Source organism: Chiloscyllium plagiosum, chromosome 18 (assembly GCF_004010195.1).
Source record: "Chiloscyllium plagiosum isolate BGI_BamShark_2017 chromosome 18, ASM401019v2, whole genome shotgun sequence".
In the NCBI taxonomy this organism is placed as follows: domain Eukaryota; kingdom Metazoa; phylum Chordata; class Chondrichthyes; order Orectolobiformes; family Hemiscylliidae; genus Chiloscyllium; species Chiloscyllium plagiosum.
This window is the reverse complement of record NC_057727.1, coordinates 7,680,481-7,700,924: the sequence shown is the minus strand read 5'-3', so window position 1 is coordinate 7,700,924 and position 20,444 is coordinate 7,680,481. Positions and strand designations below refer to the sequence as shown.

Here is a 20,444-nt window from a genome sequence, read left to right as displayed (position 1 = left end):
TGGAGGCCTGTGACAAGTGGAGTGCCACAAGGATCGGTGTTGGGTCCTCTACTTTTTGTCATTTACATAAATGATTTGGATGCGAGCATAAGAGGTACAGTTAGTAAGTTTGCAGATGACACCAAAATTGGAGGTGTAGTGGACAGCGAAGAGGGTTACCTCAGATTATAACAGGATCTGGACCAGATAGGCCAATGGGCTGAGAAGTGGCAGATGGAGTGTAATTCAGATAAATGCGAGATGCTGCATTTTGGGAAAGCAAATCTTAGCAGGTCTTATACACTTAATGGTAAGGTCCTCGGGGGTATTGCTGAACAAGGAGACTTTGGAGTGCAGATTCATAGCTCCTTGAAAGTGGAGTCGCAGGTAGATAGGATAGTGAAGAAGGCATTTGGTATGCTTTCTTTTATTGGTCAGAGTATTGAATACCGGATTTGGGAGGTCATGTTGCGGCTGTACAGGACATTGGTTAGGCCACTGTTGGAATCTTGCATGCAATTCTGGTCTCCTTCCTATCGGAAAGATATTTTGAAACTTGAAAGGGTTCAGAAAAGATTTACATGGATGTTGCCAGGGTTGGTGGATTTGAGCTATAGGGAGAGGCTGAACAGGCTGGGGCTGTTTTCCCTCGAGCGTCGGAGGCTGAGGTGTGACCTTATAGAGGTTTACAAAATTATGAGGGGCATGGATAGGGTAAATCGACAAAGTAATTTCCCTGGGGTCAGGCAGTCCAGAACTATATGGCATAGGTTTAGGGTGAGAGGAGAAAGATATAAAGGAGACCTAAGGGACAACTTTTTCACACAGAGGATGGTATAAGTATGGAATGAGCTGCTAGAGGAAGTGGTGGAGGCCGGTACAATTGCAATATTTAAGAGGCATTTGGATGGGTATATGAATAGGAAGGGTTTGGAGGGATATGAGCTGGGTGCTGGCAAGTGGGACTAGATTAGGTTGGAATATCTGGTCGGCATGGACGGGTTGGACCGAAGGGTCTGTTTCCATGCTGTACATCTCTATGACTCCACTCGTCACCAGCTTCCACCTTGAAAAACACTCCTCTATCCTCATTTCTGATGAAGGGCTTTTGTCCGAAACGTCAACTGTCCTGCTCCTCGGAAGCTGCCTGACCTGCTGTGCTTTTCCAGCACCACACTCTCGACTCTGATTTCCAGCATCTGCAATCCTCACTTTCTTCTATCCTCATTCTCTGCCTTCTGCCAGTCAGCCAATCCTCTATCTGCGTCAGTATTGTTTCTCCACCTCTGATGAGATCAAAGATAGAAATCATTAGGCATTTAGCCACTGAGAGAGAATCCAGGGATATGGGGATTGAGGAGGGAAAGTGGAGCTGAGGCCAAAGGTCAGCCACAATCGTACTCAGTGGTACAAAGGACTTGATGGGCCAAATGGTCTTCTGGTGCTCTCATTTCTCAGTTCTTATATTAACTTGCATCGAGAAACAGGCTGAATTTCCTTTGTCTTCTGACAGAAAAGGCACCTCAGAAGAAATCACTTTCCTCAGATCATTCGAAACCACTGAAACCACCACCACGTACAGCACCGTGTGTGAAGGTGAGCAAACGTAACACAATCAAAGATATCACACCATGGGTTGGGACCTCCCTTCTGGATACTCCTTTCAATGCCATTCCACAGTCATTGGAACCACTCCCATGCCATACCAGTGCTCAGCACCAACTTCCACATGGCACCATCAGACATTGGTGTGGCAGCGCCAAGGATTTCACTGAGGATAACTTTGGTGGAAATCAAGATGGACACAAAGGAGTAGACAGCAAAGCCACACAGCTCAGAGCTTCACCCAGGGAGACAACAATGGCTGAGGCATTGGTGATTCAGAGAAGTGGCAAGGACAGCTGGTCTCAGAGGAGGTTGAGAAGTAAACTGCGAGGCAGCATAAAGTTGCCTCCGGTCCAATGCATCTCCAGTCTCAGCTTCACCCGAAACTTTACATTCTCTTTCTTTGAGCTGCCTCACTACCAGTCGCAGCAGTATAGAGCACAGAGGACACTCATGTCAAATATATTCATGAATGAACCCCTGGGGACTGCCAAAACAAAGAGAATTTCTCCCAGCACAAAGTAGAGAAACCTATCTTGCCTTTTGACATAATAAAACTTTCCCATTGAATGAAGAGGTTGAGCCAGTCACTTGGGCCATTCAGGATGTGTTTATGCTCCACATTTTGTGATGGACCATTCCCAAATTTTTGCTGCACTCCCATTGGTGCGACTGAATGTAAAGTGGAATCGTTGTCACAGCCTAGTCTTAACAGAGTTGTGTGCAAAGAATTACTCTGACTATGAATTTAGGGTTTTCAGTCAGTTGTCAGGCATTTCAGAAATACTTAAATCTTTAAAATAAAACAAAGCATACAATATTTGTACAATCCTATAATAGGCCTCAAATGGAGTCCTGTTTCCAGTATTCATCTCCTCTCTTGAAAGGCGACATTGAAGTTTTAGAAAGAGGACAGACGAGACTAATCCGGGACTAATGCCCAATTTAAGGTATCCTAGTTGACATGAAAAGCTGTAAGAGTTAGCAAGTCTAAGTTAGTGGTCTGCTTAATGTTGAAGTGATGAAAGAAGTACATTTTGCTGCAAAAACAGTTTTTCCAACAAAATAGGCTAGGAAGCAAATGAATTACAGATTTATGCTGTACAACAAAGAAAAAACTTGTACTTATAAGAAGTTTTTTACAACCTCAGGATGTCTCGAAGCACTGTACAATTATTTTTGAAGTCACTGTTGTAAGAAATGTGACAGTTAGTTCTCATATAGCAAACTCCCCCAAACAGTAATGCGATAATGGCCAGATAATCTGTTTTTCTGCTGTTGTTTGTGGGATATATATTGGCCAGGCAATTCGAGCGAACTCCTTTGCTCTTCCAAGGAATGATCTTGCAAGTGAAATTTAAAGATTTTGTTTTGAAGCCTTTAAAACATGCTAAGTTGTATGTTTAACAAGTTCAGAAGGCCATTGAGATGTGTTTGAAATTGTAAGAGCAAAAGGAATGCTTTTAAAAGTGACATCCAGGAAAGGAAATGCCAGCCTGTTCAACGTATTACCTGAATACTTCTGCTCAGGGACGAACACTAACTCTTCATCCTAAGGTAACCTAGTTCACTACATATCCTTTCTTTCTCAGAAGCACTGCTCTACATAACCATCTATTCCTAGCAATTCACAAAACTATTTCACTCAAAGTTAAAAAATGAAACCAGAAGTCTCCCTCTTTAACCAGTGGGTGTTTCCCTCAAGCTTAAAAAAAACTCTCCTTTTCTTCTTTAAACTTGAGCTTGCTTGTTCAAATGTAAAACCATATCAATGTACACAAAACAACCCATTCATTCTAAAGCTAAACATCAAAAATTGTTTTAAAAGAAATCACCATGGCTACAGAATTGAAGAATGAGGATGGGCAGTAAATGTGGCAGTAATATTGCATAGAACACGTGTTAAATCAATGTTGTATACAAATGGTAAATTAGGGTAACGGTTCTAGGGTGTCCCTTTGGTTTCTTTTTCTTAAAAAAACGTCAAATACTATTTCAATCAATCGTTCTCCGGTCCACACCACCATCTCTTTGCTATAAAGATGCAGCAATCCCTGTAGTTGGTCATTTCTATACCATTACTGCTTGAACTAGCTAACGGTGAGACAGGTTGAGAAGGCTAGCTGTCATCACGAATGACCAAAGGTTGAAAGGAACCTGGTCACCTATAGCAGCGGTCTATGTTTAGCCATTTAGTAAACTTTGTTCACTTTTGACAGGCTGACATATCAATTAAGGAGAAAGTAAAAGGGAAGACGCTTTTAATCGGTTGTCAGAATAAAGCGTCTGGCTCACTTGCCTAACCAAATGTGAATGGATCTTTCACTCTGCGAGTGCATTTGAGAGATAAGAATCCCCCTTTACAGTATTGTAGACTGGCTAGTAATTGGCCAGTTGATATTTGATTCAAGGTGCTCAAACAGTAGGGAGTGAGTATGCATGTTCTACCTCCTTGGGAGCATGGCTGGCGTGGATCAATTGGGGACTGAAGGATCTCTATATGACTCTAAGCCATCATAAAATACAGTCTTTGGTGTTTTTGCATTATGGCACCGTAAACGGTGATTACCATTTGTCTAACAGTCTTTGAAAATATGTGTGCACACCCTGATCATAGAACATTGAACATACAGCGCACTACAGACCCTTCGGCCCTCAATGTTGCGCCGACCTGTGAAACCAATCTGAAGCTCATCTAACCTACACTATTCCATTCTCGACAGTATGCCTATCCAATGACCACTTAAATGCCCTTAAAATTGGCGAGTCTACTACTGTTGCAGGCAGTGCGTTCCATGTCCCTACTACTCTGAGTAAAGAAACTACCTGACATCTGTCACCCCTCAAATTAAAGCCATGTTTTCTCATGCTAGCCATCACCATCTGAGGAAAAAGGCTCTCACTGTCCACCCTATCTAACTCTCTGATTATCTTATATGTCTCAATTAAGTCACCTCTCAACCTTCTCTCTTATGAAAACACCCTCAAGTCCTTCAGCCTTTCCTTGTAAGACCTTCCCTCTATACCAGGCAACATCCTAGTAAATATCCTCTGAACCCTTTCCAAAGCTTCCACTCCTTCCTATAAAACGGTGACCAGAACTGTACGCAATACTCCAAGTGTGGCCGTACCAGAGTTTTGAACAGCTGCAGCATGAAATGATGATTAGTGATTGGAGCTACTAATGCTGGTCATGGCTCATGTTGCATTTCTTGTCTACTTAATGGGAGTTGTCTGCTCACTATTGTTCACAATAGTTAGAGGTATTGCTTCTTCTATCACTATCAGTGTCGGTCTCTCAATTAGCTGATAGACCACACAACGAAATGCAGCACCCACAACTCCATTCAAATGGGGGTGACACAAAAACACTCACCTACCAGTCAAACAACTGGTAAGTGTCTTAACACCATCCTGAGATCATTTATACAGTTTACTATAGCTGCTCCATTTGGAAAGCGTTCAAGACTTGCCAATTGGGGAAAAAATAGAAGCCGGGTGAGAACAGCAATAGGAGCATTCTGCCACACCAATGCCTCACCCACCCATTCCTGTGACCCCCACCTGTCCCACGTGTAACAGAGCCTGCGGTAGCCATATTGCTCTGTACACCCACCTATAGACTCATCCTGAAAGTGGAAGACAGTCATTCTCATCTGAGGGACAGCCGATGATAATTCATCTAATTTTAACTTGAGATATTATCTTTGTTGCTTATCATGATGAGGAGGTGCTAGTGTTAGACTGGGGTGGACAAAGTTAAAAATCACACAACACCTGCTAATAGTCTAACAGGTTTATTTGAAAGTACCAAGCTTTTGCAGCGCTGCTCCTTTGTCAGGTAGCTAGCTGACAAAGGAGCACCGCTCCAAAAGCTAGTCCTTCCAAATAAACCTGTTGGACTATAACCTGATGTTGTGTGACTTTAACGTCGTTGCTTACGTTACAGCTGGATTAGGGTTACGTGCATGTTGATGGATAAAGCAGAGACAAATTAGGATGCTTAAAATTCATGTTTATTTTTATTTAAAAGCTGGGGCACAGAAAATGGAATACGTTCAGATCAAGAGCAGGATGTAGAGGCCAGAAATATCATACAGTAGTGAAATGGCATTGTGGCCAGTGTTGTAATTCATTCAATAATGAGATGAAAGCTCTCTTCCAGAAGGAACTTGGCAACTCTGAATGTAATTGATTTTGCAACTAACACCTGCATCTGCTTCGGACGAGTCATGCTCTTGGAACAGATGATGATGTGCAGAGAGGTGGTAGGTTCTGTCTGCTGGTATACAGAGTAAGTCTGAACACCAAACTTCAATGTTTTAAATCTCATTCACACCTGACTATACAAAGAGGTAAAACAGTGATGTTCCGCTGATCTGTCAAGCTGCTCTGCTCGCTGTTGGCAGGTCTCGGCAGTGTTAATCTTTGCTGACCTGCTGGTGGAATGTGAAGACCATCGAGTTTTCTGTTTCCATATCTTGGTGAGGTGCCGAACACATTGCTGGATTCTCAGAGCTGGCTTGGGGGTGTGATGTGCAGTGTGCCCAACGCTGTGTGAAACACTTCTCTCAATGCTTTCATCAGCTGCAGGCGAGCAAACATCTGGTTGAACAAGTGTTCCAACGGTTCCTGTGGAGTGAGAAGCTACCTTGAACACTGAGTAAAAATAATGGGGGAGTGGTCTCAGCTATTCCAGTAAAGCCAAAGAAACAGATTTTTTGGGATCCCCCTCCAAAACATCACTTAACAGTAAGCAGTGGTCTGCCTTCTCCAGCATTTTTTAATGGGATGTGAATGTCACTGACTGAGCATCAAAGCTGCTCTAGAACCTCTTGCTCAAAGGAATGAGGGGAATTGAGCCTTCTACGTTGTTAAGGAAATGGGAAGGGAGATGTATTCTGACTCTTCCACACTCTGTCTCTCCTGTTCCTCCTCTGTTGGTCCAAACATAGGAACGCACAGGCCTTCACTTCTTTTTAAGGGCACAGATGAGATTGGTCTCTCCATATAAAGAGCTGTTTGGACCAGCGCCTTGCCTTTTCTTGGTTACAATACACCAGGCTATCCAAGATATTGCTTTCTAAACTACTGGCCCATGTTTGAAAATACCAAGGTAGGGCAAAGCAAAACATGAGGTCACTTCATAAACCCATGGCAGAGCTGTGTGAAACTGGGCCTGGAATACTGGAGGAGGTAACATTTCCTCCAATTAACTACTGGGAAGACCAGCCCATGGGACAAGTTCTGTTTCCTTGACATTCCTCACTCTGGTAATTGTCTGAGGCTGAACCAGACTTTGCAACCTCAATGTTGTATTTGACTCTGAGATAAGATTCTGATCACATCTGTGGCATCTCTAACACCACTGACTTGTCAATGTGACATGTCCTGATTCTACTGCTACAACCCTTATACCCTTTGGTTACCTCTAGACTTGACTACTACAATGAACTCTTGTCTGTCATTCATCTTCTAGCCACCTATCTTCTACTTCGCCAATCATCTAAAGTCATGCTAAACTCCACTGCCTACATATTAATTTGCACCAAATTTCATTCAGCCATCACCGATATGCTTACTGCCCTACATTGGATTCCCATGAAGCAACAGTTCAATTTTTAAAACTCTCATCCTTGCTTTCAAGTCCCTCATGTCATCTCTGGTTCTGCAGCATCCTCTGGACCAACAATGAGAGAGCTGCATTCCTATAATGCTTGTACACATTTTGTTTTCATTGCTCTGGGAGCATGGTGAATGCGGGCCTTGAACTTTGCACTCCTGGTAAAGGTTCGATTCCCAGCTTATGCTCAGCTGTTACCTTTCACGTTCTCTTTCTCCTAACTTTGAACACACTTTGTGTTTGCTTAGTTTATTAACTTCAAGGATGTGTTTTAAATGTCATTAAGACTGGAAATCCAACAACACATTGTTGTGATGGATGGTGAACTGATCAGATTCAGTGTCAAATGTGTTTATCTTTGCTTTCCAGGGAATCCTATCCCTATCCTCCAATGATGGTTGTAACCAAACTTGACTTGAATTTGATCTGTCAGTGGGATTTTCTCCAAATGCACTCTTAATCAAATTGAAATCATGATATTATGAATAACAAAGATGCTGATGTATCAGAAAGTGTGGTTTGCTGACTATAGCTAACCAACCCTCCCCATCTGAACTTTAGAATATGAGTTTCTTCAGAATTCTCTTCTGGTTCCTCCGCCTTGGGCTTGGAGTAGCATGGAGCAAAAAGGTGAAATTGGTCCTGATTCATGCTCGACATAGCTGCTGTGAGTTCCTGATCAAGGCTGACTCAAAAACAAAGATAATTTATCTTCAGTGATAGTGATGCATTAAAGTTCATTTTGGGAAGATGGAATTATAGTGACAATGTACATTTGATGCAGTGTTGTTGGCTGAAGCTGTGAGTAGTGATGGTAAAGGCTCCAATGCCTTTTTTCCATCAGACAGATGTCCAGGAATATCTCCTGCTCTTACTGCCATTGGTGTGTGTTGGAAGGGTTGCAGATTGACGCTCCGCCTGTTGGCTTTGTTGTGTGTATGTACCCTTCTTGGTCATCAAGTCCCTGAGTGGAACCCACACCCACAGCTACTGGCTCAGAGTGAAATGCTACCCAATGTCCCACAAAATCTCTGCGGTATCTTGGAAATCTGGTATTGCCGTACTAGAACCCTACCAGTAGCATCAGTAGATGACAAAAATTTAGATGTTTAAAAAAAAGTAAAAATGGAGCAAGAAGAGCAGTCAAAGCCTTAAATAAAAAATATTTCCTTTCCACTTTTCATAAATTAAGATATTCAACACCTAGGCCCACGAAAATGGGCCTATCTTTGTTCTTCACCTCATACATAATTGGGTTTGATTACATAACGATGATCAGACAATAACTTACAACATTGATACTTACTCCAAGTATATGCACACGGTTGTAATAGGAGCTGAAATCAATGCTGAGGTTTACAAGAAACTTGCAGACCTAAAACATAAGTTATATTGAGAAGAAGATACTTAGTACCTGATAAAGGAAACCTTTTACAATTTGAAGATATCACCACAAAGTGCACTATTATAAGCTTCCAATGAGACTTGACATGTTAGATGTGGAAAGGCTGTTGCCCTTTCTAGGAAACTCCAGGACCAAGAGGTATAATCTCAGAATAAGAAGTTGCTCATGTAAAACAGAGATTAGGTGGAATTTCCTCTCTCAGAGGGTGGTAAATCTGTGGAATTTTCTTTACCACAGAGGGCTATCAAGGCTGGGTCATTCAGTCTATTCAAAGCTGAGATAGATGTTTTAATCAGTAAGAGAATCAAGGGTTATAGGGTAAAAAGCAGGAAAGTGGAGTTGAGAATTATCAGATAAACTATCTCAGTAAATGGCGGAGCAGACTTGATGGGTTGAATGAATTATTTATGCTCCTTATAAAGAGTTTACAGCAATTATTTGGAGTTGTAATGCAGAAAATACGGCAGCCAATTTGCTTGCAGCAAGATCCCAAAAAAGCAATTTGATATTATCTGTATCAGATGTTATCAGTGAGTGATGAAGGATAATGTTGACTTAAATGCTGACATTCTCCACACTCCTCTTTCAGCTGCGCTGCAGATCATTTACCCTGAGAGGATGGCTGGGATCTGAATTTAATGTCTCATGTGAATGGCTGTATTTACAGCTGGACACTATTCTTTTAGTACTGCACTGTGGTGTCAGCCAAGATTATACACTCTCACCTCTGGAGAATAATTCTAATCCATGGCCTGCTGATTCAGGGGAAAGAATATTATCACCACCAGGTTGTGTCTGACACCTTAACAATCTGCAATGAAGATTTAGACCTTGCCAAGAGAGAGGACACTCTGGAGGAGCTAGGAAATTAAGGGAAGGAGAGTAAGATCAGTTGGTGAGAAGTCCAAAAAGTTTTCCAAGCCAAGTAAAGAGAGAGAGAACCACTAGAGGTAATTTAGGGAGACCATTTCAGAGGTTAGTATGGTGGTTAATCTTTTACACAGACCACAGGAGGGCTTGGGTACGCAGGTTATGTTTATTTAAATAATCTCAGACAGAGATTCTGTCTTAGATGGACTAAATACCATCCTGGATCTGTCCAGTATTAACCTGTGATCACATATGTATGTATTATTTGCATTCATTCTTGTACAATAAACAGAAATCTTCCAGCTAAGGTGTCCCTTTTATCCCGTCTACAGGAATCTGTTAATATTCTCTAGGCTGCTCTCAAGGCTGATACTAGCCTTAGTGTGTACAACGTTCCTGTTCAGTCTTTTCTGCCAGTGTGGATACTTGGGTGTTCAAAGTTCAAGTCTGCTTAAATGTACTAACTTACTGTACAAGCTTTTATGGTGTCATCTTACACCTGTTGTAACTCTTTTTTAAAACTATTTTTTAATTTCCAGCACATTCATAGCCACTGAAAAGATTGGCCTTCAATGTTGTAGCAGATAATCATTAATCCAGGGCTGTCAAATGCCATTCATTAATGCATGCTGTCAAATTTTATTTATCTTGCACAATACCGCCAATGTTTAAAATTCAAACTACCAACTGATTAACTCTCAGACAGCTTGGATATCTGCAATTCTAACACTCTTACCTAAGTTGGATTTGTATAAAATATGAATTAATGCAACATGCAGCTGGGTGAGCCTTGGAAATATTTAGCTGCATGTGATGCACCGCTGAGCTAATCAGCCACCCTTAGAAAGAGCTGGCTCGCATATGGAGGGCCAAATGGCCTCCTTATGTGCTGTAAGATTCTATAACAACAGTTCTAAAAACATTTTTGTTGGAAACGAAAATCTGTCCTCTTTGCTTATTAGTTCTACTTACTGCCTCGGTGTTGATGGTCAGACGAATTCCTTTAGTTGAACTCAGGGATTGTGTAGTCTGACAAAGCACATCCTGGAATGGAATAACATAATTGTACAGTAACAGCCACTCCCCCTGCACAAGGAGGAAACTGTGGTTAATTCTTGAGGATAACTTGAACGTTTTAAAAAAAAATTACACTCAAACACTGGCCTTAAAAATGAAAGTCCTTGGATCCATCCCACTGAACTGTTAACAATCCTGCACTTTTTTTCCCTCCAACTTCTCAATATATTTTTAAATAGATTTCCAATGTTCAGTGACCACTACAAATTGCATGCAACTTGAGTTGCACATGCAATGGTTGGCAGCTTAATGGCTTCACATAAGTGCCAATTTGGCAGCAGGTTTCAGTCAGGCAAGAAAGTCAAGCTTTGGCATGGCTTCATATCAGTTGCTGTATATTTCTTGTTGCTATATGTAAGTTTTTTAAAATCAATTTGTTTGAACATGTTATGACACAGCTCTGTGGTAGGTGGGACTTGAATCCAAATCTCTAAGCTAGGGGTAGAGACACTACCACTGTATAACAAGAGCCCTTACTACTTTCTATATCTAGTTTTTCAATTTATCCATACTGTCAAATGCTTAGCAAGGACAGTCAGACTTCAGATTTGTAAAGTTAGATCTGATCCCTCTTATTTCGAAGTCGAGTAGCTGTTGTCAGGGCAATGTGAATTTCCCACAAACAGCAGGCTAAACAGATTGAGGCTGTAACTTTTGAGTTTAGAAAAAAACGAAAGGTGATTTTATTGAGACATTTAAGATTGAGGGATCTTGATAGATGCTGACAAGATGTTTCCTCCTCTGGAGGAATCTAGAATGAGAGCCACAGCTTGAAGGTTGGGAGTCTCTCATCTCTGAAAGAATTGTTGGTCTTTACAATTCTCTTATACAGAGAACAATAGAGGCTGGACAATTGCGTATATTCAAAGGCTGAATTACACAGGTCTTTGATTGACAAAGGAGTCAAAGGTTAGATCTACTGGGGAGCCAGCTGTGGTCAGAGGGGATGGTTGCTATGTCCACACACATATTTCACGGTGAGTTGTGCCATTTTGCTTGGTATTCATGCAGAACTCTTGGTTTATGCTGGTGGAAAAGGTTTTCAGGTTGTTTAGTGAGTGCAAGCTCTTTGCAAATTTATAAAGAGGTGGACAGGTTCCTAGTTGAGGGGCCACTCAGGACATCAAGAAGTTGTGTAATTCGATAGGGAAACTCTGAACCCCAGAAATGGCAAATGATTCTTAAAATTAGAGCCAAGCCATTCAGGAATGATGCTAGGAAACACATTTTTCGCTTAAAAACTAGGGGAACAGGATGCTGATGTGGAAGCTCAGCCATGATCATGATGAATGGTGGTGCTGGCTAGAAGGGCCGAAAGGCCTATTCCTGCACCTATTGTCTATTGAAATGTGAAACTGTCTCCCCTTTTAAAATGCTGTTAAGGAGGCCAAGCTAAAAATTATGACAGAATTTAGTAAGGCAAGAGCCTAAGGTTTACAGATTGTAAAGGGGATCCAGTTTATGCTCTGAGCTTCCTAATATTTCTCGAATTTGTTTTTAAGACTCTTTAGCAAGGCTGTGGGTTTCAGTGTGCGTTGGCACTGAGTTAAATGGAATTAAAAGCACTCAGCTCAATATGCATAAGAAACACTTTTAATAGATTTAATATTTATTTAAAAAAATTCAAGCAAATGAAAGACTTAAATGCACAAATCAAAATAAGCTCAGAAATATCCTATGACACAATCCATTAGTGTCCTCATGTTGTGCATCAGTAGTCTCTGATTCTGATCATGATGTGAGGCATGCAAATTCTCATGAATACCTTCACCTTGGACACAGCTGCATTGTTTAAGGGGGGGCCAGGAGATAATAGCTAAATATTAATAAATGTTCCTATCTCTTAAATTTTGCTAGCCTATCCTTTAACCTCATTAACTAATATGTTAGTAGGTCTGTACCATAGGGTATATGTCCCGTGAAGGAAGACTTTGTAGTGGCCTTTTCTCAGTCTTCTTTGTCTCTGATTACTGCAGCACATTTTAATCCTGTCAAGGAGGAGAACAATGAATCACATTGCTGATTCGGGATAAGGTACCTCTTCCTGAAGAGCAGAAAAATTCAGCTGCGATGTTTCTGGGAACTTTGGGTATAAGCCTGGGAAAGCAAGGAAATATCTGTTTTAAGAAAATAAACACTACAAACTTTACTGTATTATTTGTATTATGTATTTTGATGTCAAGTAAATTCTCTAGTAAATCGACTTCTAAATCTGAATGCAAGTTTTTTTTGTTTCTCAAAAACTATTGGTTTTTGTTTGAGCCAATGACTACCCTCAAAATCTTTCTATCTGTGTCAAACTAACTGTAGCCATGTTATATTTGTTTCCCTCCTTCCTCAGGTGACAAGGAAAACAGAGTGGGGAGTGGAGCAAGGAGATATGGAGACAGGGATTGTAAAAAATGACTCTGGGACTTACTTGTCCCCAAGCTCACGTAGCTAGTGTATCATTTATAGCAACCATCAATTATTTCTAAGCAGGAATCTCTACCAGTTAAGTCAATGGTACTTACAAGATAACCCTGATTGACCATACCACCTGATCCATTGAAGGAATAGACTTGTCACTGGGAGCTGGAATTCTTTCTATGTACTGTATGTCGAGGTAAGTCTCAAGTAATGTAGTGGATCAGAGGTGTGTGAAAGAAAGACCCAAATTAAAGTAGTTTCTTTCAAAACCTCGTGTTTTATAATCAAAGAAGTACTTATTTTGAAGTCTAGTCGCTGTTGTCAGGGAAATGTGAATTTCCCACAAACAGCAGGCTAAACAGATTGAGGCTGTATCTCGAGTTTAGGAAAAAACGAAAGGTGATTTCATTGAAACATTTATGATTGAGGGATCTTGATGGATGCTGATAGGATGTTTCCTCCTTTTGAAGGAATCTAGAATGAGCTTGAAGGTCGGGAGTCTCTATTCTCTGACAGGATCATTGGTCTTTGCAATTCTCTTACATAGAGAACAACAGAGGCTGGATTATCGAGTATATTCAAAGGCTGAATTACACAGGTCTTTGATTGACAAAGGAATCAAAGGTTATGTGAGACATGAAGGAAAGTGGTAAGTTTACAATCAGATCACGACTGACTGATTGGCTGACTCAATGGGCTAAATGGCCTACTCCTGCACCTATTTCTTATAATATTATAAAGATCTGATAATCTACTTTTGATGTTATTTGAGGGATTAATGTTGCCCTGAACATGAGAGAGAATATCTCTGCTCTTCTTTGAAGCAGGATCTTTTCATCCACTTGGAAACAGACGAGGCTTTGGTTTAACATTTCATTGAGTTATAACACAGTTGTTCTCTGTATATGTAGAAAACTGGATATTTGATTTGGTTTTTAAAGGAGGAGAACATGCCCTTGGCAGGACTCCTCTTTGTTACAGAGAATAGCAGCCCCAGTCTAAAATACATAGAACAGCAGTCTGTTGGAACAAAGGGTCTGTTTCCTTGCTGTATGGGGAGAAGCTGAACAGGCCGGGGCTGTTTTCCCTGGACCGTCGGAGGCTGAGGGGTGACCTTAAAGAGGTTTATAAAATCATGAGGGGCATGGATAGGATAAAGAGACAAAGTCTTTTCCCTGGGGTCGTCGGGGAATCCAGAACTAGAGGGCATAGGTTTAGGGTGAGAGGGGAAAGATATAAAAGAGACATAAGGGGCAACTTTTTCATGCAGAGGATGGTATGTGTATAGAATGAGCTGCCAGAGGAAGTGGTGGAGATGGATACAATTGCAATATTTAAAAGGCATTTGGATGGGTATATGAATGGGAAGGGTTTGGAGGGATATGGGCCGGGAGCTGGCAGGTGGGACTAGATTGGGTTGGGGTATTTGGTCAGCATGGACAGGTTGGAGCAAAGGGTCTGTTTCCGTGCTGTGCATCTCTGTGACTCTATGAACTGCGAGTATTGTGAATCAGAAACTAAAACAGAATTGTTCTAAGGAAGGGTCACTTGACCCAAAACATTAACTCTTATTTATCTCCACAGATGTTGCCAGACCTGCTGAGCTTTCTCAGCAATTTCTGTTTATGTTTCTGCAGTTCTTTGCTTTTATTGGAATTACAATAAACCTGACTAAAGAAAATGCAAATAGTTTGGCTGACTTCTCAATCAATTGTGAATATCTTAGGTTTTACCTTGTTGAACAGACTTGTTGAAGTGATCAAATAACGTTGCAAGCCTTGCACAGTTGTACATGACAAATGCTCCACTCTTAGTTCCTTTCGTAGAAATGTTGACTGCTTGTGTCAAGTCCAAATTCAGCTAAAATTCACAGTAGAAGGGGTGAGAGAGAGAGAGAGGAGTGGCGGAAGAGGGAGGGGTGAGAGAGAGAGAGAGAGAGAGAGAGAGAGAGAAAAGTGAATTTATGTTGGAATTAACTTTTCCTCGCTTGAGCTGCAAAGGTTTCTTGACTGCAAGATTTAAAATCAAATATTTACTGAAATAGTATGTACTTAGCAAATGGCTAACATTTTGCCCTGAGTTAACAAATAAGAGGGGCATACAACCTCCAGCTACCAACCTGCAGCCACCATGTCGAAAAGATTATGGCAGTTGGAGGTGAAAGGGATTGACAGAAGGGCTCTTCAGTCCATCCTTCACATCAAACTGGAATTATTTAAGATACAAATACTAAACAGATCAGAGAATTTGCTTCCAGTCCCAATCCAGACATTCATTTTGCTTAATTACTATACTTAAAGATATGGCTCTTATGATCAACTCCAAGTTTTGGCTGTTTGAACCTCTGAAGTATGTTTTTAGTCGTGTTTCAGTGACGGACATGCTGTCAGGTCGTTTTCTCTGTGGCTCTTCCCTACAGTGGCCCAGCGCGTGTTACTGTTGTAAATGGAGTTTGCAGGGGCCTCTTAGTGGGAAACAAGCCAAAGTCTGGCCTGCTTTCATGAACCAATTGTCCTTGAACTGCCAGGGGGGTGGGAGGTGGGATATCACCTCATCATCTTTTTATAAAGATGCTGCAACAAGATTTAAAAGAAAGGCAGAAGGGGAGAAAGGCACAGAAAGGAAGTCTTTCCCTAAATGTCAATGGCTGCAGCTGGAACATGCGCATTACTTACTGGACTGCGGTGTGCTGTTGATAACAACTCGAACCTGATGGTGGCTGAAGTCATGCTGCTGATTATTTCAGTCCATAAATCCCCTGGGGAGAAATGTAATAAGCTTTATTAGGACCAAGCAAATGTCACTACATCTTCAGATAACAATCCTGCTTATCTGCAATCCAACTACAGGACTTAGTCCAGTTTCTAGAGAACAGATTGACTGCTACATAGGGCTGAATCTTTCGTTTTTGGCTTAGCCTGATTTGCATGTGTTTTTTGGATAGTTTGCTGTCCTATCTTCCCAAGCATGCCTCCTTAATTACTTACCTCATATCCAATTTCTGCCCTATCTTACCACAACAACTGGCCAGTTAGCAGAAATCCCAGAATTCACTGACATCCCTTCAGCCTACACCATCTTTAAAACGTCACATTGCTTGACTGGGTGCACAATCAGTCTGGAGCTACCCTACAACTGACATTTGTCCCAAACAGGGCAGACAGGGGGAGATCAGGACTTTGCTTGGGGTCAGGGACCTGGTGTCCTGCTTATGGGATTGGTGACAGGGAACTTCCCCAGAACCAACAGCGGAGGTGATGGAACCAGACCATGTTACTTCAGGTTGCTACCTAGGCCTTTCTGCGCCAGGGTGAATTCACCGTGTTCTTGCCAATATCTCACATCAAACTACCTCTGCTACTGGACACATCTCCTACCAAGGTTCACACACTATTTCCTGTAATGTAATCTCCACGTCCTGTCACCCATACTAATCATGACAGCAGAATCCTGCAAGCTTTCTGCACTGCCTACTCACTCAGTGCACCTTCCCAATTGCGCTAATGATGACAGCTGTTCCACCTACTTTCATTTCAAATAGACAAAGTCTTTTCCCTGGGATCATGGAATCCAGAACTAGAGGGCATAGGTTTAAGGTGAGAGGGGAAAGATATAAAAGAGACCTAAGGGGAACTTCCTCACGCAGAGGGTGGTACGTGTATGGAATGAGCTGCCAGGGGATGTGGTGGAGGCTGGTACAATTGCAACATTTAAGAGGCATTTGGATGGGTATATGAATAGGAAGGGTTTGGAGGGATAAGGGCCGGTGCTGGCAGGTGGGACTAGATTGGGTTGGGATATCTGGTCGGCGTGGACGGGTTGGAACGAAGGGTCTGTTTCCTTGCTGTACATCTCTATGACTCTATGTTATATACCGGCCCCGTCTCTCATTCCATTAGGTAAACAGATCACAATGGGACAGAAAGAATCAAGACAGGAGGTATACTGCTTTTCATTCAGCTCCTTGCTCCTTATGCGGACATGATCTTGACGCTGACTACGTTGCACTTGGCTTGGACTGGCACAGAAGGCTGTCCTTGGCTTAGTCTGTTAAAACCCCTGATTGAAGACTGACTGACTTGACTGAAGCCTGCTGACAACTATGACAAACTTCCTAGATGTGTTTCTGTGCTAAATGGAAAAACAGCAGTAAAATGAGCCTGGTATCTCTGGCTGAGGGAGCAAATTGCAAAAAGGTAATGCAAAAAAGGATGCTGTGTGCATTGAAGTAAGCTCAGAATGAGTGAACGTTATGACAGCAAGCGAACAGTGTGGAGATGCTGCAGTGACAACTATCAATGGAATCCTGCAGCAAGGACATTGTGCACTCATAGACTAGACGAGGCTATGTGGGTTCTTAGAGATACATTTTGGATGCCAATGTCCATGGATATGGGCTGGATGTGGCCACTGCCCATGCAGTGTGTCCTGAGATATCGGTGTCTGGATTCTAACAAGGAGGTCATTTGGAGAAAGTGGTGACTTGAATTTACCATGAGCTTGCTTTGGTTACTTTCTCAAGGTAAGATGGGAGGTTTACTATTAATGAAACGAGTTGGGCTGTTAACAAAGCATTTAACAACCAACCCCTGCAACTGGTAACCAGCCACAACTCAGTGAGAATTTCACCATGCAGCTTTTCAAAAGCATTAAGGATGGGGCAAGTTACTTCTGATGTTGAGATGGACCTCACTTATTACTTGATTCTGCCACACATGTTGCCATATTTCATATCACTCAGACCTCCATTTGATTCCACCCATAAAGTGCATTTTTTATTCATTCAGGGGACATGGGCTTTACTAGCTGGGTTAGCATTTATTACCAATCCCTAATTTCCCTTGAGAAGGTGGTGGTGAGCTATCTTCTTGAACTGCTGCAGTCTATCTGGTCTGATCTGTTAGGGAGAGAATTCTAGCCATTTGGATATTTCAAAGGGTTTCTTTATCTCTTTTAGCCAAAGGCCAAAGGCAGAACAAATTCCACTCTTTTACAGTCCTAAAGGTCAGAATTTTAAAAGATCCCATCATTTTAAAAGTCTTTTGCCTCAGTGACAGCTTACACGCTTTTTAGATCTCCATTATGAACTTCAACATCGGTTACAGAGATGAACCAAATCACTCAGCTACCTTAACCATCTGAATACTGAAGGAAAGTTAGTTCGTTGAAAACTGCTGCACACAATATAATCCAATCCCTACTGACAAACTTATTGCTCTTAGACAATTGGCACTTGTGCCACTAACAATTTCAGCAGGACCGTTCTCATGACTTGTCGAAAAAAGAACCAGGTTGAGACATCCTATAATCAACATCACTGATAACAGAACCTAAAGGAAAAGAAGATGGACAAGGAAACTGGATATTAGAGCTCGTACCTTGCACCAGGTTTCCATACTTCATCACAGAGGCATCCTGCATTTGAGACCTTCGAAACCTGGAGGAAAAATTGAGTGAACATTTGAATATATAATTTATTTGAAATTTCTTGCATTCTCCAATTTAACTTAATTATTAGTGATTTAACATATGTTAATTCTACCTAAAACTGAGAATTTCAAGATAATGGCCATATGAAGATTAGTTAAAAATCGAGTACCTCGCTGCTGGAAAGGATGACTTCCCACATTACACACTATAGTTGCTTCAAAGGCAATGAGGAAACTTTTACTGATGACCAAAGGGCAGTGTCTGTCCATTGTGACAGGCAGTAGTTTAGAATCAGAAACTTCCCTTCAGACGAAATGATAGAAACTTTTCCTGCATCAGGTTCACCGTGTCTGATCTGCAAGTATTTTGCTTACTCACCTTCTCAGACATGCTATGTTGCCTTGTGAATTTAGAAGGGATATATTACTGGGCGCAACTTGTTCAATGTACAACGTTTTAGTCTTTAAAATGCAAAATGTGTATCCCCTGAAATTATTTCATTCCCTTTCTAAATTTTGGTCAGGTCGCAGTTTAGGACAAGCAATTTTATCATTTAATGAATAGTAATTTCATTCTTGCTTTTCATTTGGAGAAAGTACAGAAAATTGTAGGCTTTGAGGAATATTATGCTTGTCAGCTCAGAGCTTTCCGAGAGATAATGTATAAACAGCACAATATTTGCTGAAAGTGACAGTTTGAATTTATGGTGCTAATCACTTAAGGGGAAATGATGGTTGTAATGGCGATGTCATTGGACTAGTAATTCAGAGGTCAGACGAATACTCCAGGGACTTGGGGTTCAATCATACCACACTGTTTGAATTCAATTAACAAATCTGGAATATATAATGTCCCTACCCTGTGTGTGACTTCTGATTCTTAACTGCCCTCTGAAATGGCCAAGCAAGCCACTGAGTTCAAAAGCAGTTAGGGATAGGCAACAAACATTCACATCCCACATGTAAGAAGAATCATACAAAAAAATGCCACATGACTAACAAGGGCAATGAGGAAAAGATTGAATGCATTGCAAACCTGATATGTTGGTGAGTGGTGTGGGTATGCAGAACATAAAATTAATACTAAATTAGCAATTGCAATTATCCTGTATTATCAAGATGGATCAATTGATAAGGCACAGGTGGAGTAGCATAGGTGCTATACTCTCCAACTAACAATGCAGTGTCTAACTGGGCAGAACTTGATCCTTAAAATTCCTCCATTTGAGTTAGAGTCATAGAGATGTACAGCATGGAAACAGACCCTTTGGTCCAATCAGTCCACGCCGACAAGATATCCCAACCCAATCTAGTCCCACCTGCCAGCACCCGGCCCATATCCCTCCAAACCCTTCCTATTCATATACCCATCCAAATACCTCTTAAATGTTGCAATTGTACCAGCCTCCACCACTTCCTCTGGCAGCTCATTCCATATACGTACCACTCTCTGTGTGAAAACGTTGCCCCGTAGGTCTCTTTTATATCTTTCCCCTCTCACCCTAAACCTATGCTCCCTAGTTCTGGAATCCCCGACCCCAGGCAAAAGACTTTGCCTATTTACCATATCCATGCCCCTCATAATTTTGTAAACCTCTATAAGGTCACCCCTCAGCCTCCGACGCTCCAGGGAAAACAGCCCCAGCCTGTTAAGCCTCTCCCTATAGCTGAAATCCTCCAACCCTGGAAACATCCTTGTAAATATTTTCTGAACCCTTTCAAGTTTCATAGCATCTTTCCGATAGGATGGAGACCAGAATTGCACGCAGTATTCCAACAGTGGCCTAACCAATGTCCTGTACAGCCACAATATGAATTCCCAAGTCCTGAACTCAATACTCTGACCAATAAAGGGAAGCATACCAAATGCCTTCTTCACTGTCCTATCTACCTGCGACTTCACTTTCAAGGAGCTATAAACCTGCACTCCAAGGTCTCTTTGTTCAGCAACACTCCCAAGGACCTTACCATTAAGTGTATAAGTCCTGCTAAGATTTGCTTTCCCAAAATGCAGCACCTCGCATTTATCTGAATTAAACTCCATCTG

At 41.6% G+C, this 20,444-nt stretch overlaps 2 protein-coding genes across 8 annotated transcripts in view; one reads left to right on the top strand and one right to left on the bottom strand.

Annotated features, from left to right (window-relative positions):
• The window catches only part of wdr6 (WD repeat domain 6), a 44,329-nt gene extending 42,193 nt beyond the window's left edge, over positions 1-2,136 (top strand). Inside the window, exon 6 of the mRNA XM_043707627.1 lies at positions 1,493-2,136. Within this exon, the coding sequence (XP_043563562.1) occupies positions 1,493-1,543 (51 nt within the window). The 3' untranslated portion in view covers positions 1,544-2,136. The remainder of the gene's footprint in view (positions 1-1,492) is intronic.
• Positions 2,137-5,587: 3,451 nt separating this feature from the next.
• Positions 5,588-20,444, bottom strand: part of dalrd3 (DALR anticodon binding domain containing 3) — a 77,207-nt gene continuing 62,350 nt past the window's right edge. For 5 of the 7 annotated variants that reach the window (XM_043707632.1, XM_043707630.1, XM_043707628.1 and 2 more), the window contains exons 7-13: positions 18,347-18,405; positions 15,644-15,726; positions 14,702-14,828; positions 12,598-12,656; positions 10,455-10,568; positions 8,514-8,582; positions 5,588-6,216 (exon numbers count right to left, since the gene is read on the bottom strand). In XM_043707632.1, the coding sequence (XP_043563567.1) occupies positions 6,097-6,216; positions 8,514-8,582; positions 10,455-10,568; positions 12,598-12,656; positions 14,702-14,828; positions 15,644-15,726; positions 18,347-18,405 (631 nt within the window). In that variant the 3' untranslated portion in view covers positions 5,588-6,096. Of the gene's footprint in view, positions 6,217-8,513; positions 8,583-10,454; positions 10,569-12,460; positions 12,657-14,701; positions 14,829-15,643; positions 15,727-18,346; positions 18,406-20,444 lie in introns of those variants that run through there. The other 2 variants (XM_043707629.1, XR_006314254.1) reach the window with 2 other exon arrangements.